At 36.0% G+C, this 18,033-nt stretch overlaps 1 protein-coding gene across 1 annotated transcript in view; it reads right to left on the bottom strand.

Moving 5' to 3' along the window:
* Nucleotides 1–18,033, bottom strand: part of PIK3C2G (phosphatidylinositol-4-phosphate 3-kinase catalytic subunit type 2 gamma) — a 344,412-nt gene that overhangs the window by 93,515 nt on the left and 232,864 nt on the right. Inside the window, 1 exon segment of the mRNA XM_088025563.1 lies at nucleotides 4,554–4,710. Within this exon segment, the coding sequence (XP_087881689.1) occupies nucleotides 4,554–4,710 (157 nt within the window).

The raw sequence follows: 18,033 nt of genomic DNA, 5'->3' as shown, positions 1-18,033 counted from the left end.
TTTGATTACCTCTATTTCCAACACATGTCATGCGCATGCTCTTCAAGCCTCCACACATACTTATATTTTTCTCTCAGCCAAGATTCCTTTCCTTTCCCTCCTTAACTATTGAAATTCCTTTTGAAAGTGCAGCTTAAATATGTTTTTCTTCTTGAAGCACCACAGATTTTCTTGGTAAGATTTAATTACTGCTTTCTTTGTACAGCAATCCAATCTTGGTCACACCTCTTTCAAGTACTATGTTTTGTTCACATATATGTTTATCACATTCAATTTGAAGTCCTTTGAGGACAAGAACTGAGTTGTTATTTGATGTTAAATTGTTAATATTGTCAAGCTTGGTGCCTTGCAAATAGAACTTAATGAAAGTCTGTGAAATAATGTGTGCTTGCATGCATGAATGAATGACTGACTATGAAATTTAAAAATCAACCAGAGAGAGTATATTTCCAGCAGCAACTAAAGTCTAGATTAGGCTTTATCTTTTCAGTTTTGTACTAGTTCTATAGACATGTGTATACTTATTGTGAAAGTTTCCCCTTTATCAGACTATGATTGCCCATTTGCTAAGAAGAGCTTCTTCCCTAGATCTGAATTGCTTTCTGGTTTCTCTGGATACTCAGAATTCACCCCTGCTCACTTAGAACTCTGTCAAACATTTTCTTGGGAAATACATCCTATACATACTCCTTCTTCTCCCCCCAACCCCATTATACACCAACTGCCAAGTATAGATGGCTTCAAAGTAGATGAATCCAGCTCTCTCCTTGTTATGTGGTTGATTAAAAGTAAACAAGTGCAAGCTTTGTTGAGAGAGGAGACTTTGAGTATTGTGACCCTGCCATTGGAGTATGGATGACCTCACAACAGGGTCCACTTAATCATGTCTGTTCTCTGACTCACAGAGATGTGGTTCAAGTCCCTCTTAGCCTAGATTACATGGGTGATAACTTTATTTGGGGCAATAGGAAAGGGAGAGGGTGGCTAAGCTAGTATAGGTAATGAACAGATACAGGTGATAAACAGATAAGTTCCTTTTTAAAGGAGAGGAATACTTTAAAATTTTCAACTTCTGTTCTCCTCCTACTAAGTCCAAAGCTATTTTGATAGTTTTGCTTAGGAGGGAAACAGACACTCTTTGCCACCACATAGAGCAGTTAGAAAGATTTCTTCTGGGAAATATCTGATATAATAATGGGTGTGATAAACATTTTAAACTGGGTGAATGGTCCCTGTGTTCTTTGGGAGCCTTCCATAATAGCTGATATTGATTTTTTAATGAGAGAAAAGCTGATGAAATACAGGCTTTTATGTTAGTGAATTCAGCCAGCAATACTCTTGGGTCTCCTACAGATGTTTTGCTTTTAAGCAAGATGGGAATTTCATGGATTATTTTTTCCCTGCTTCTCCCAGGAGTAAATAAAAAGGACTGTGGATATCTGGAAATATGCTGCTCTCAACAAGGGATGAGCCATTAACTCCATAGTAGATTCACCAAACACTTGTGACTCATAATCCTGGATACTAACCATTCACAGAAGTTAGAATTTATGACCCATGTCAATTATTTCTCAAGTTGTAACTGGGTCATGGAGTAGTAGATTGAGTTCTTTTAAAAGAAGTTAATACAACAAGAGTCAGTTTGAGAGAGAATTGAGGGAAATATTGATTACTCATATGGGCAGAAAATAATCTTTCACAAATTTAAATTTGGTTTTTATTTTATAGGAAGCTATGCCAGAGAAAATGTGGTCCTGAAACCTTTACTGATGCTTTGGTTATCTATAGAATCCCATAAGAAAGAAACCTCAAAAGCAGAGACTGGAGAGGTAAATGACCAGAAACAGAGGGAATAACATACTACTGTTCCATATGTATTTATTCATTGGTCTAATTGGTCCACATTGCTTCTGGTCTGTTTCAGTTTCTGTGAAAGTCTAAATCTAAGATTATTTGCTTAATCTGAATTTGTGCTTTTTACTGCCAAAATTTCCTCCTTAGCCTTGAAGTCAAGACTTGAATAATTAGAACATAGGGAGATTTTTTTCGTCATACTATGTAACAGAAAACTTCAACGTTTGATTTTAATATTATTTTATGAAAAATTACTTCAGGTACTTGATAAAACACCATCTACTTCTTTTACATGAAATAACATTATATAAACTCTTTTTTTTTTTTTTTTTTAGAGAGAGAGAGTGTGCACGTATGTGAGTGGGGAGGAGCAGAGGGAGAGGGACAGAGAATTTTAAGCAGGCTTCCCTCTCAAAGTGGAGCCCACACGGGGCTTGATCTCATGACCCTGAGATCATGACCTGAGCCAAATTCAAGAGTTGGATACTTAACTGACTGATCCAGCCAGGTGCCTTATAAAAATAATTTTTTATATTTTATGACACATGTGCTATAAGTTTTCTTTTTAGGTAAGTAGAAAAGTTTATTAAACAAGAGAAAAAAGCCCACCAATAGCTTTTTCAATCAATTTTTTCAAATGGCTGTCCTTTTACTTAATATGCTCACTTTTGTTATTCAGCATAATTTTAGTGTCACCTGAGAAATAGCATAATCTGTATTTGTGCTTTTCTACTTTGGGTTTATTTTTAAAATGTCTGTGGTTGGTTCAAGCAGTTGTTAGAGTATGGTACTTACTCTTTGTATGCAGTTATTTATAACATTATAAACATTTAAAAATGCTGGACACCTCATTTATTGTGTACACGAATTTTATCTTCCTTACCATAGTGAAAATTTTAAGTCTGCCTAGGTCTCACATGTTAATGTATCCTCACAGTTTTTGGCACACAGTACTCATGAACTCATGGATTCATGACTTAGAGCCTGTTAGAGACCCAGAGAATATTAGAATGATACTACCTAGATATTTATATGTAAATGGAGTCAAGATCACAGAGTTAGTCCTTGTAAAGTTTCCTTTGTGGTGTGAATACAGATTATGAGCCATAAGCCATCTCATAATTGCAGTATGGCCTAATAGAATTGGGAGATAGAATGCAAATCTACCAATATGAATCATTAGCTATTATTGGAATAGCCAACTTGAAAATTCTTGAAATGGGAAAAACTTTAGATACCCAGTTCACACATAAAGAAACAAAAGTGTCTTTATACATGAAAGACAACATGTTTATAGTATTTTTTAAAATATCTATTTTTTTAAGACAGAGTAAGGTGCATATGTTGTTTGAAAGTTAAAACAAGGACCTAGTCAAATCTTCATTGCAACAAGGTCAACATTTATTCAGCACTACCCAATAGAACTTTTCTGCAATGTTGGAAATGCTTTATAACTGTGTTGTCCAATATGGTATCACTAGCCATGTGTGGCTATGGAACACTTGAAATGTGGCTAGTGAGACTGAGGAGCTAAATTTTAAAGTTTAGTCAACACTAATTAATTTAAATTTAAGTAACCACACATGAGTAGGAGCTACTCTATTGGACAGTGCTCTTTTGGATTAATAGGATCTAGTATAATAAATTAATTGAACCTTACAACATGACAGGCACTGTGTTAAGTGCTTTATATTAATTACCTAATAGGGTTATTATGAAATATAAATCAATTAATACACATAAAACACTTAGTATAATGTTCATGCAAAATATTCACTATTAGGTCATTTATTCATCAATCCTACAAGGTAGATACTATTATCTTCATTTGATGGATGAGAAGCATCATTTTATTGGAGTTAAGTAAGAAGTCTGTGCCCTTAACAGCATCTAGTAGAATTATTGTCATCTGAAGGTTCTAAACCAGCTATTTTTTATAATTGCATTGGCTCCAAACACCTTCCTGATTTACCAAAGTTGTGTTTCTCTCCTACATTTTGCTACAATAACTAGTGTGTATGTATGTGCCTAAAGGAATCACCCCATCCTTCTCCAAGAAGATATTTCTATCAGATCCCTCTCCTTTCACCCTGTATATCTAGTCTCCATCTCTTTAACATTCGACAGTGGAATGAAACTTAAATTTTCCACTGTAAGTCAACAGAGAACATATAGGAGCATGACTCAGTAGGAACCAATGGACACCACTAAATGTACTACTCTCTGGTCGAGGTGCTAGGAAGCTGTCTTATATTTTGACCCCCAGTTTCTTAATCTGGAAAAAGGCAGAGATTGGGAGGGGAGCCAGGAAAAATCCTTGCCTGGTCTACATCATTGGGTTGCTATGGGTGTAAATGAGATAGTATTTTTTAAAATACTTTCGAAAAATCCTTAAGCACAATACAACTGATACAATATTCTAAATTACTGTCCTTAATCTTTAATCAAAATATACTGAGGTAACCCCTGAATACATCAATATTATTGTGAATAGAAATGTTTGAGACAATAACTGTGAACTAATGGAATGAATTATTAAGAAATGTGTTTATAAGTTATACAATGGTACTTTTAGCTTGTTCATTCCCTTCTGGTTTGAATAGCTCTTTGGGGAATGCCAAGCCATTAGCAAAAATAGACTACTGAAAGAGAGACATAAATGAAGCGTATTATTTTTGTTGTTTCCCCAAGGGACTTACCATTTCTAACAGGTTCAAGAGCAGTCGACTGTGCCTTCTGACAATATTATAAGCTTGACAGCAAAGCTCCACAAAATCTTGGAAACGCTGTGGGTTTTTCCCACCCTCTGTAATAAAGTACTCCATCTCTGAAGTAAAAATAAAAGGTGCTCGGTCCCTACAAACCCAAAAACAATAGCAACCATAAGCAGGAGGAGAAATGGTGTGTAGAGCTCAATTAGGCAGTTAGAGCAACTTATTTTCATTTTAATTTTTTATGTTATTTTCTCTCTACTCTAAGGAATGGAACCACCTCCTTTATGGGATAGCTAGAGAAACTTGTTAATTGTAGGGTTTGAATAGTTCAGCTGGGCTGCAACAGAGAAGGAAGAACAAGTTATTTTACAACATGGTCTCAAATATTTAATTCCAAGTTACATTTGATGGAAATATTATCCATTAAAAATTAATCTAAGGCCAATTAATAACAAAGGTGATTTTACAGAAACTATATGGCTAAATTGTTGCTAAATTTTAAAATAATTGGACAGACCATGTATTTGACCTCATGTTTTTGTTTTTTTTAAGTTTTCTTTTTTTTCTTAGAAGATATTGACTCTTTAGGGAACAAGTTTCAGGTAATAGCTAAGATATGTAATGACAAGTTCTTTCAAAAGGCAATCTATGAAAAAAAATTTAAATTCACTGTCATATGCTTTGTAAGGGAAAAAAAAAAGGAGGCTGTATTTCATTTCACACTAGGCCCAATAAAAATATTGATCAGAAAGAAGGAAATATGAGCAAACCAATATGAGTTAGTAGGTAAATAATATTGCCTCCCATAGTCCCAAGGTTGAAGAAATAGGAAAACAAAGGACCAGAGAAATGATTGTGTTTTCTCTACTTTTGTCATTTTTTTTTCTAATGTTCTTTGAGACATGAAGAGACCCAAGATGAAGCAAAGGCATTTCTAAGAAATTAGCAGAGGAAGGATTGGAAACACTTCTCAGTGATGTGAAGAATAATGATGAAACAAACCATGCTGATACTGTTTTGGCTTAAGGTCCTCTAGAAAGATTTGAGATGGGAATACAGTTTTGGGTAAACATTGTTTTTAAAAGTAAAGATTTTTGAATGAATTGAAATAAAACATATTTTAAAATTTGAGCCTAGAAGCCTAGATATAATTAAGGTTAGTCTAAGCAATAATTGAAAAAAGTCATGGACTATTGAGAAAGCTTCTTTTTTTTTTTAATAAAGAATGATTATGTTCTGTATTGTTGTATGATTAGCATTTGAATAAAAATACAATAGAATGAAAAATCTTGCTAATCTAACTTAGACGGCTCAGAAGTGTAGATATTCAAATCAGAAAGCTACAACCCAGGCATTTTGTAGCTGATCTGAATCAGTAGAACCTGACCACAGGCAAGTATTTTAAAGAAAATAAATAATCTACCTCTGTTTGATTGTGATTATTTTATTTTATTTATTTATTTTAACGATCCATGCTACCATTGACTGGAGGGGAGGCTGGTGTAACAATATCTTAACTTTATATTCATTCATTCAGTCATTCATTCATTGAACAAAGTTTATTGAGCATCTAGATACTGAGGAATGTGTCTTAAGAATCAAGTCCAGGGGCACCTGGGTGGCTCAGTTGGTTGAGCCACTGTCCTAGGCTCGGTCATGATCCTGGAGTCCCGGGATTGAGTCCCGCGTCAGGCTCCCTGCTCAGCGGGGAGTCTGCTTCTCCCTCTGACCCTCCCTCCCTCATGCTCTCTCTCATTCTCTCTCTCTCAAATGAATAAATAAAATCTTAAAAATAAATCAAGTCCAAATTTTAAAATGTTTGCCTCAAATCCTTTTATTTTTGGCCTTCATTGATTTATCCAATCTATATATTATGAATTTACTTTACAGCCCTGTATTTTAGCCAAGCCGGAAGCAGAGCTATTGAAAACAGGAGATATACCGTGGGTTCTAATCCCAGACCTGATGTATCTCAATTTCCTCATCTCTGAAGTCGGAATACCTAGCTCTTAGAATTGCTGTGAAGATTACTAAAAAAATGTACACAAATGCATGACACATAGAGAAGGTTACACACTTGTGAATTGCTATGATTAGAAGCTCTATGCAGGCGGCACAGATTTCAGGTGCTTGTTAGCCATGTTTTCAAACATGTTCTAGCACTTACTACTTCTGTGATTCTGGGCAAGTTACCTGTCCTTTCCATGCCTTAATTTCCTCCTCTGTAGAATGAAGACAAGGGCAGTTGACTCTTGGGACTTTTGAGAGGATTAAACAGGTTAAAGCATATAACAGTTAGAACACAGTCTGGCACATAGTGAGCACTCAACGAATGTTAAATACTGTTATTAGTCCTCAAACTAATAAAAATGAATGGGTTCTCAGAGCTGAATTTTGTCATAACTAAATCTTCTCTCTACAAAAATGCTGCCAGTGAATTTCCATCCTTCCTTCAAGGTTTAATTTACTCCCAGCAACTCCATATAACTTCTTTGTCTGCAAAAACCCTAAGTGGACCTTTGAATTTGGTAACACTTTTTCTATATAGCTGACACATGTAGTCATCTCTATTGCTAACATTTTACTAGAGTTTTAGCAATATCCTAGACTTTCATAATCAGAAAAAAATATATTTCTATGTATAAGAATTTTCCAATTTTTTTCCTACTCTTTGTACTATATTTATTTTTATTATATTGAATGGAACTTTTGAAATAATTTTAAGAGAGTCTTAAATCATACAACTTCCTTAAATTTTCTTTTCTAATGTGATAGATATCCTTTTTTCTTCCATATGCTTGACCAAGTGGATTTCCCTTGGAAAGTTGTTGTAATTATGCTCAGGTTCATGTGATAACACATTTCCTCCTTCCATGGTAACCTTCATTATAAATCAGATGAAGAAACACCACAGCAGAAAGTCAAATACACAAAAGAAACATATCTAAGTTAGAGAAAATATGAACTAATAATAATATTGAAGGACCCAATCTTAGCTGTGTTTAAATATTATCATAATCTAAATTTTCAGTGGGTCCAACAAAATAAAATGCTACATTTTTTCTATATGACTTGCATGACTCACTTCTGACCAATCTTTAAAATGACTTAGACTAAAATTTTTCTATGAATGGAAAGAAGATGCACACATGAAACAGAATCCTATCCCATCCCTACAAGCTGTAAGAATCATAGCTGGGATGTGCTTTATCAGTTCACTCAAATGCAAACCTAATCCAAGGTCATAGAATTAATGTATTGGAGACTATGTCTGAAATTTAAGCAATACTTATAAATCTGAGATATAAATTGGTTGTGGCAAGAGAGAAGATTGGAAACTATTTGATCTCTTAGAGTCCATACTATTATTGCATTCTGATTCATATGCTGAAAACTTCTCACTTATAGCTGGACAAGTTTACCAGAAATTTCTTGTTGTGACTATCTTACTGTTTCTATTTCCAGATTAGTAGTTTTACTATTATTTGCCTAAGCCCTACCTGTTCTTGCTTCTGTATCTTTTAACTGTATTGTTTCTTGCCTCTGTCCATGTTTCTCTCTCTCTCTCTCTCTCTCTCTGTCTCTCACCTAATGTCTTAATTTTTTTTCTAGTAAGTCTTCTCTAATTTACCCATCCTTTGCCGATTTCTCGCCTACTTTGTCTTATCTTTTAATTTAGCCCTACAGCTAATACATTTCATTCTTTATAGTCTCAATTGTTTTATGATTTATCCCCCAAATGAACTGTGTGATTTTCAAGGGGAGAGACATTATTTTATCTTTCCTTTATCTACTCTTAATGTCTCAAACAATATTTTGATGGTATTCTGCAATGGATGCAACAGTAAATATACATAGCTCATGCAGTGAAAAAGTTAGATGATTTAACATTTATGTGGGAAAGCCATGTGAACAATCTTATTTGTTATAATTCTGTCATTTTGTTGTCAAAGTTAATCTTTTTATTAACTTATAATCAGTTCTTCTCTGAAAATATTATTCTTTAAAAATGCTGAGAATAATTTCTAGAGGTCCAATATAAGTGAGAAGTAAGTAGTACTTTAAAAATGCATATATACTTGAGAAATTTAAGGATATTTCTGTTACAAACAAATACTAATAAGGAGACAAACAAATTCATTTGATATGGGAAATAGCAGGACAATTAATAATTTGCTGTTTGTTATTATTTATGCATAAACTCCCCCTTTAACCATTCTGTAGATGTAATCTCCTTGTATAAACTCACTAGAATACTAAGATCATCATCATTGCACTGAGGGTGCATTAGTTTTCAGGATATGTCTCTCCATTAGGTGACTTTAATCCAGCTAGGGAGGCATGCCCCCCAAATGTTAGCGTACTATAGTTATTTATCAACAAATATTTATTGAGCATCTACAATAGATATGTGTGAGTCTTATAGGTAAGGTTAAAGATTTTAAAAATAAATATCCTAAAAGCAATAAAAACGTATTGATAGTAATGACAAAGTTTTGAAAAGTCCCTCCAGCTGTAACATGGAGAAGAATTTGGAAAAGGGAAGTTGCATGTGAGTAGATCAGACAAGAGACTTTTGCAGAAGATTTTGATTAGATATGAGAATAGCTCAGATTAGGATTGTGTTATGCCGATACAGAGAAGTGGGAAGACAACAAATATTTTGAATCAAAAACCAAGAGGACTTCATATGATTCAAAATGAAAAAGAGAAGAATATTAGGAACACCTTTACACTTTTGGATTGTGTGTCAGGAAGACTATAGTGCAACGTTCAGAGTGGGTTCAGCTTTGAAAGAGTTACCTTTGAGGTGTCTTTGAGACATACAGGAGCAGATGACAATGAGGTATTGTGATACTTATTTCCAGACCATAAAGAAAAGATTTAGCCTGGAGGTAAAATTTTGTGAGTTAGATTACTACTTTGACTACCTAAGGACCTCAGGACTCAAGAAACAATATGGTGGTGAACTCTCTGAGTGTTCTTTTTGCCACATATATTCCAAACATAGAGCTCAAGGAGATGGCAGTTTGAAAATGCCAGTGGGTACAGACAAAAAAAATTGCCAAGAAAAGCCTGCTCTTTCTAGCCAAAGGCCCAGGAAAAGGGTAACCTAATGAGACAGAAAATTTTAGACAATAACCACTCTACTCCAGCCAAATATTGCAGAAAAACAAGCAAAAAACAAAAAACAAACAAAAAAACCCAAAAAACATAACTCCACTCCCCCACCACACCAGTGAAGGCTCTAAAGGGATCCTAAAATTCCATTCTCACCAGGTTGTAATGAGGGACCTCAGTCCCCTGTCTGTGTGGTATCAGGGACAGTTGAGTAAGGAACTGGTATTGGTGGAGGTGTTACAGGATTTCTTTTTCTTTAGTGTCCTCAGTTCTTTGTCACACCGCTTTGAAGAATGAAGAGGAAGGAACCAGACCAGAGGAAGTGTGGAAGCAGCAAAGCAAAGTTTATTGAGCCATAGTTATTGAGTGATAGTACAAAGCTCCCCAAGAGGGAGGGGACCCGAGAGGGTTGCCGCCTGAGTTTCTAAGTCTGGGGGTTTAAATGCGCTGGTTGGTGGGCCATTTTAATCTGATTAACACTCCATGCACCTGTCATCCAATCAGGTTTTTGTCGCCTACCTATCATGTGGGAAAGGGTGGAGGGTTCCTTCCAGGGTGGTGTAAAAATCTTTTAAGGGTCCTTTCCTCTTAGGGCAGGAGCCCCTTGTCCCTGCCTGCCTTTCTTCCAACTATCCTGCATTAGAGGGGTAGACACATAGATCATTTGAACAGGATAAATAACAGAAATAAACTGATGCAAATATGCCCAAATGATTTTTGGTGAAGGTGCAAAAGCAATCCAGTGGAGAAAGGATATAGGCTTTTGATCAGATGATACTGGAGCAACTGGACATTCATAGGCAAAAAGAGATCGAAACCTCATACCTAATATAAAAGTTAACTTAAAGTGGATTACAGACTTAAATATAAAATGTAAAACTATAAAACTTTTAGAAAAAAATGTAGAAGAAAATCTTTGGGATCTAGAGCTATGCAGAGAGTTTTTAAGAGAATAAAAACACAAGTTATAGACTGGGAGACAATTTTTGCAGATCACATAGCCAGCAGAAGAGTAGTACCTATAATCTATAAAGAAGTCTCAAAATTTAACTGGAAAAGAAAATCAAACAATATAATTAGAAAATCGGCAAAAGACATGAAAAGACAACAGAAGAGGATATGCAGATGGTGAATTAGCACATGAAAGAATGTTCAACATCAGCTGTTAGGGGAATGCAAATTAAAACCACAATAAGATATCACTACATACCTATCAGAATGGCTAAAATAAAAAGTGAATGACAATACTACGGAGAAACTGGATCACTCATACATTGATGTGTTAATGTAAAATGGTATAGCTACTCGGGAAGACCACTTGGTAGTCCACTTGGTAGTTTCTTAAACAACAACAACGTGCAACTGATGTACAAAAGAAAGAATTCTTGAGATGTCTTTGGTGCAAAAAGATGGTTTTAGTAAAGCCCAGGGACAGGACCTGTGGGCAGAAAGAGCTGCCCTGTGGTGGTAAGGAGTGGACAAGCATATAATTTCAAGTTGGGAGGAGGGTTAGGAATATCGTTAAGTCTCTAAGGAATTTCCAGGACCTGAAGGGGGTTGGTTTTGGTAGGAAAAGGTCATTTATTACTGTCTAGTAAGACCCTAGTCATGAGGCCCTGCAGATGTATATCAGTGGGTCATATGCTGGGGGGATGATTGCCAACATATATCTTGGGGGTTAGAGATAAAGGGAGTTTCCAAAGGAATTTTTATATGTTAAAGTAGACTTACAGGATCCTGGACTGTTGGGATAATGTTAAGCTAAGACTGTGTTTTGCTCTTAGCAAAGTATTAACTTCCAGGCAGCTGAGTTTCTAGAGGAATGTCACTCTGCCTGTTTCAAGAACTTGTCAATGGGCTGTAAGTAGTATGGAAATTTAATTTTTCTTTTGCCTTTGTTTCCCACATCACAACTACCATACAACCCGGCAATTATACTTTTGGAAATTTGTCTCAGAGAAATGAAAATTTATATTCAGACAGAAGCCTATACATGACTGTTCATAGTAGCTTTATTTTTTAAAAGATTTTATTTATTTATTTGAGGGAGGAGAGAGAGCGGGAGTTGCGGGGAGGGAGCAGGAGGAGAGGGAGAGGGAGAAGCAGACTCCCCACTGGAGCAGGGAGCCCTGCATGAGGTTTGATTCCAGGACCCTGGGATCATGACTTGAGCCGAAGGCAGACACTTAACCGACTGAGCCACCCAGGTGCCCACCTGGTGGGCAGCTTTATTTATAATATTTAGAAACTGGAAATAATCCAGATGTCCTTCCATCAGTGAATAATTAAACAAACTGTGGTTTATCCATACTATGGGTTATTATTTGTCAATAATAGGAACAAACTATTGATACACAGAATAGCTTGGGTGGCTCCCCAGAGAATTATGCTGTGTGAAAAAGCCAATCCCAAAAGGTTACATACTATCTGATTACATTTACATAATATTCTTGAAAAGACAAAATTATAGAAATGAAGAACAAATTAGTGGTTGCCAGGAGATAAGAATGGAAGGGAACAAGGATGAGAGGAAAGTGAATATGACCATAAAAGGGCAACAAAGAATACTAGGGGCTTTAAACTCTTCTTCATCTGGACTATAGCAATATCAATATCCTGGTTATGATATTATAGTATGATTTTATAAGATGTTACTGTTAGGGGGAACTGGCAAAGGGTACATGGGATTCCTTTGTATTATTTCTTACAACTGTATGTGAATCTACAATTACCTCAAAATAAAATGTTTAATTAGAATTTGTATGAGTCATCTGGATATTGATACTGATAGAAGTCTTGGGTGTGGCTGATACCGGTTTGGTGGAGACTGCAGGGAGTTAAGAGAAGAGCGTTAAGATGAGTCTTGTGGAATTTAACATTTAGTGGTGTGGTAAAAGGGAATCTCCTGTACTGAATACTGAGAAGGGGAGAAAAACCAAAGAGTGATATTCCAGAAGGCAAGTGGAGAGGTATTTGGAGGAAGGAGAAGTCAATACCACTGAAATCTGCTGATAAATCAGGTAAGATGAGGAATGGATTTATTGAATTAAACACAATGCAGGTCATTGTTGATCTTATCATTTTTTAAAGATTTACTTATTTATTAGAGAGAAAGAGAAAGAGAGAGAGAGCATGTACCAGGGGGAGGGGCATAGGGAGAGGGAGAGAATCTCGAGCAGACTCCCCTGCTGCATGATCCCAGGACCCTGAGATAGACCTGAGCTGAAATCGAGTCAGTTGCTCAACCGACAGAGCCACCCAGATGCCCCTGATTTTATCATCTAATAAAGAATAAAGTCAGATTGAAGTGGTTATGGAATGAAAAGTAAGGAAAAGATGTCAAGAATTTAGACAACTCCTTGAGGAAGTTTGTGATGAGCAAAGTGGCATGGAAATTGGGCATTTGAGGCAAGGTTATTTAAACTTTGGAGAGACAAGGTTATTTAAAAGGATTATTTAAGAGGGAGAGGATACATATGCAAGGACAAATGAATTATTGATAGTACAATGTATGTTAAAAGGTGGGTGGGAAATGGCTGTAAAACACAGATGGAGGGATTGGTTTAGAAGGGAAAAACAAATCTACTCTAACATGAAGGAAGAGGTTTATGTAATTAAGATGTAATTAAGTTTGTGAGTTTTGTATTGAGTAGAAAAGCAGGCTCTGTTATTGTTTCTGTTTTCCCAATAAAGTAGGAGTTGTGGTTGTCTATCTAAAGTAGGGAGTGGAGAACAATGGTTAGGAGGGATCTGAGTTTCATCCCGCAAGAATAAAGTACAAATCCTTGTGGAGCATGAAATAGTGAGATGAGCACAGAAGCACTGTGGGATTGCTGGGCTGTGAGGACAGCCTATTTGAAAATGGGGACAATTTTTGTCCTGTAGTCTTGATGGTTTTTTTTTTTTTAAGATTTTTTATTTATTTATTTGACAGAGAGAGACAGGGAGAAAGGGAACACAAGCCCGGGGAGTGCGAGAGGGAGAAGCAGGCTTCCCGCTGAGCAGGGAGCCCAATGCGCGGTTCGATCCCAGGACCCTGGGATCATGGCCTGAGCTGAAGGCAGACGCTTAACAAGGGAGCCACCCAGGCACCCCTCTCTATGGTTTCTTGCAGCATTTGGCTGCCGTGGTGTAGCACAGAGAAAGATGAGTGGGTTATGGCACATGCTTATCTTCTGCCTTCACAGTTTTATTCACTATACTTGACTGTTAAATATAGGCTTTTTTCTTCTTTTTCCCACTAATTTAAGCTCTCACACTTTCATCAAAGTTCTGCTATTGTTACACTTCCTCTTGAAATCTTCTCAATATCACTAGCCCTCACAGTGGAGACTGCCCTATTCTGAAATATATTTTTAAGGAAAATGGACCAAGCATTCTAATTGTAATGGATATCCTCTGAAGTAACTGAGGTGCTGTATCCTTAAAATGAGTGGTCTTCCATTTATTGTTTTATTCCTTAAGCAAATATATACATACTTTAAAAATGAATGATGTTCGATTTTAAAGTATTGAGCACATAAGCTATTTAAGGACACCATAATTCACAGTAGTAACTTCCTCCAATGTGAATTCTACAGTCTAGATAATAACCCTTGGGCTTCATCCCAACAGCTCAGGGTGGTCTCTGGCCATCCAAAGTTCAATAAAACAGTCCCTGGTGGGCTCTGAAAACTAAAAGTCACATCCCACATGCATTTAACTTCTCTTAGCTATTTCTATTAGATGGCTTTTTTTAAATGTAAGAAAAAAAATTAAAAGAGAATGTCAATTGTGCCTGCTTTTTCACCCAAAGAGAGCACATTACCCATATATGGGAGAGTGGCCCTGCTACTTTAACATGTAGTCTTAGTTTGTGAATGCCTCTCACAGTACAATCATCTTGCAACATATTTGATTGTAGTTGTTAAAGATATGACTTTAATATATATCATGGCCATAAATGCAGGATAACTATGTCATCTGTTACTAACTAAAGAAACAGCCATCTGTCCCAGTACTGGAGAGAAAACAGAGTGTGCTGGGATTATTGAGAAATGGGGGTATCAGTTTCCCACATCGCATCTTCCCAAGGGTCCTACCACCTACTGCGCATGATTTTGGACAAGTTACAACAACTAAGACTTCTCTCTGTCTTAGTTCTTGATCTGTAAATTAGAGAAAATAATAGCCGCTGCCTCAAAGAGTTCCTGTGAGGATTAATTAGCTAATGCATACCAAGTACTTATGAGGCTTTAAAGGATAATTTTGACAATTTCCTTTAGAATCTGATTCCCTATACCAGATGATGCAGCATCACATTAAGGAATGCTTCCTTTTTGCCCCTCCCAGTGATAATCCAGAGCAATGTGAGAAGAACTACCTATTTCAATGTTGCTGATGGAGGCAGGGGATCTGGAGAGCGAAATGGAAAGACATAGAACTCTATGAAGGATTCATGACAATAGAATCTGTCTCCCGGGCTCTGTGAACATATGTATTTCTTTTTTTTTATACTATAGTTCATCTAGTATTTACTTGAGCAACTGATAATGTCAGTAAATGGACATAAACTTTAGTCCCAAACTTAGACTCAAGTGTTTGAATATGCATTTGTACCCTGAATTGAAATGTGGGACTCAGTAATGAGATATATTTTATTTTTATTATTGAAATTATTATTATTAATTTCATGAATTTCAGATGGTTTTGCCCCCAGGAAATATCATAGTAACATTCAAATATATTTTCTTAGAGATTTAAAAAATTGCAGACTCCCATCATAGTGAATGGTGATATTAGTATACAAATAAATGAGTGCGGAAAACAGAATACATTGGGGAATGTTTAAGCCAGCAACTTTCCTGATATCACAAATGACCTACATTTCAGAGAACACATTTTGCTGTCCAACAGAAACAACCCAAGTCTCTTGCCTAATATCTATGAGTTAATTGAGAAGGCAGATTTGGAATCTTCATTGGATAGGATAGAACCTCATATAATTACACAATACAGGAAACCTCCTATGTGCAATATAGAGAAAACATAAGGGTGCATGTACATTACAAAAAGAACATTTAACGCCCCATGAGATCTCCAAGTTCCCAGCAATTATTAACTGAGGGGATTCTCACCAATAATCTGTTAAGTGTAAAATATGTTTTTTTTCCTCCTAGTCTAGCCTCTTGTAGATGCACTGTGGGTCCATAGTTAGACTCTGAGAGAACCCTGATCTTAAACTGGTTAGAAACTTTAGATACTGACTCTGGTGTTCCTGTCACGCTCAGATACATTATCTCTCTTATTTCAAAAGGGTAGTTAGAACAGCTACCTCTTAAAATGATCAGTCGTACTTTCTTAAGTCTGATATTTTGGGTGTGAGTTTATAGTAGGTCAGGATTCTATGAGGACAAGAAGAGATTGGTCAGGTCAGCACCTCTAAAATCTCATGTTTCCTCCTTTGAGTTTGAGTTCAAGAATAAGTGTACAGTTATGCTTTGCATGGAATTCCAGTGTGTTTGGAACAGACGTTAGTCTAACTATGAGGAAAAGATTATCAACGTCATAATGCTTGTGTAAAATTGGATTGTATTATCACATTTTAAATAGGATTAGGTTCTCAAATCAAGTTGGAAATGAAAATCAAGAATAGTCCAAGTTGCCTCTGAAAACATTTAAATCGCCCATAAAGTTACCATTTGCATGATCAAAAATTTATGAATCATGCTTGAAATGGACATTTTATCTCTTACTAAGTTTAACACCATGAGTTAAACTCTGTATAGGAGTAGGTACAGTTTCGTCAGTTGGACACCAGATGAAGTTTTTATACTAGGCTCATGTTTCGGAGATATGTGTAACCTTTCTTTAAAAACTAGATTCAGACTCAGTTGAGTCTATACGATGCTTATATTTGACAGGCACATTGTACCTTCGACTCACTGAGGAGAGCTTGCATATCCTCCATGTCAAGCATACTTTGTTCATAATGGAGTACAGACTCATTGAGTGGCAGAAGGCAGAATCCTCCCACTATTTTGTTCTCTCTCCCTCTCTTCTTCCCTCTCTCATTTTGTTCCTTTTATTCCCTCTTTCTCAAACACTCCATCCTTTCTTAAGCACTTAATCATCCTCCATTCTTCTCATCTGAAAACTTACAAGTCTCTCTTTGAAAAAAATGCATTTTTTTTTTTAATTGGAGGAACTGTTTTCTACATATACTGGGAGGGAGGTAGATATAAAAAAGGTTACTCGGAAGAAACCAGATAATAAAACCTAGTGGAATAATAAGGGGGGTGGGAGAAGGAGAAATGATAGTGAGTAGATGAAAATGACAGAACAAACTTTCTCTGGCAATAAGTCTGTCTGAGAGTACTTTGGACATCAGAGCACTATTCAGAAATTAGTTGTAGTTTGCCTGGGACTGGCTTTGTGAAACTTATAGTGTACCAATTTTTTTTTCAATTATTTCATTGTGGTAGAATACACATTGCAAAAAATTTATCATCTCAACAATTTTTAAATGTATAGTTCAGGGGTGTTAAATATATTCATAATATTGTGCAACCATCACCATCATCCATCTGCATAATTCTTTTCATCTTATAAAACTGAAACACTATACTCATTAAACAATAACTCCCCATTACCCCCCTCCACCCAGCAGCTGGCCACCACTATTTTGCTTTTTGTTTCTATGATTATGATTACCCTAAGTACCTCATGTAAGTGAAATCATGCAGTATTTGTCTTTTTGTGACTGGTTTATTTCACTTAACATAATGTCCTCAAGGTTCATCCATGTTGTAGTATGTGTTAGAATTTCCTTCCTTTTAAGGCTGAATAATATTCTGTTGTATCTATATGCCACATTCTGCTTATCCATTTATCTGTGATGGACCCTTGGTTTGCTTCCACATTTTAGTTATTGCGAATAATGCTGCTACAAACATGAGTGTACAAAGATCTCTTTGAGACCCTGCTTTCAATTCTTTTGAGTACATACCCAGAAGTAGGATTGCTGGATCATATGGTAATTTTAAGTTTTTTGAGAAACATAAAATTTTTTGAGGCCATACTCTGTCCCGTAGTTGTGGGACCATTTTACATTTTCACTAACATTGTACAGGAGGTCCAATTTCTTCTCATTCTCACGAAGACTTGTTTTCTGTTTTTTAATATTATCCATCTTAATCGGTATGAGGTAATGATTACCAAATTTTGAGTCTCATTCCCCAGACTCCCACATGTAGACTTTTTACCATTAACTAAAAATCCCCTGGTAAATTTGTAGTTAGAATAAGAGAATATAGCAGGTTCTTAATAATTTTATCTTCAGAAAAATTGTACTTTCTTAGGTCAA

Source organism: Eumetopias jubatus, unplaced genomic scaffold (genome assembly GCF_037043125.1).
Source record: "Eumetopias jubatus isolate StellerSeaLion01/CBP00866 unplaced genomic scaffold, mEumJub1_p1.0 scaffold_8, whole genome shotgun sequence".
In the NCBI taxonomy this organism is placed as follows: domain Eukaryota; kingdom Metazoa; phylum Chordata; class Mammalia; order Carnivora; family Otariidae; genus Eumetopias; species Eumetopias jubatus.
This window is presented reverse-complemented; position numbering and strand designations above follow the sequence as displayed.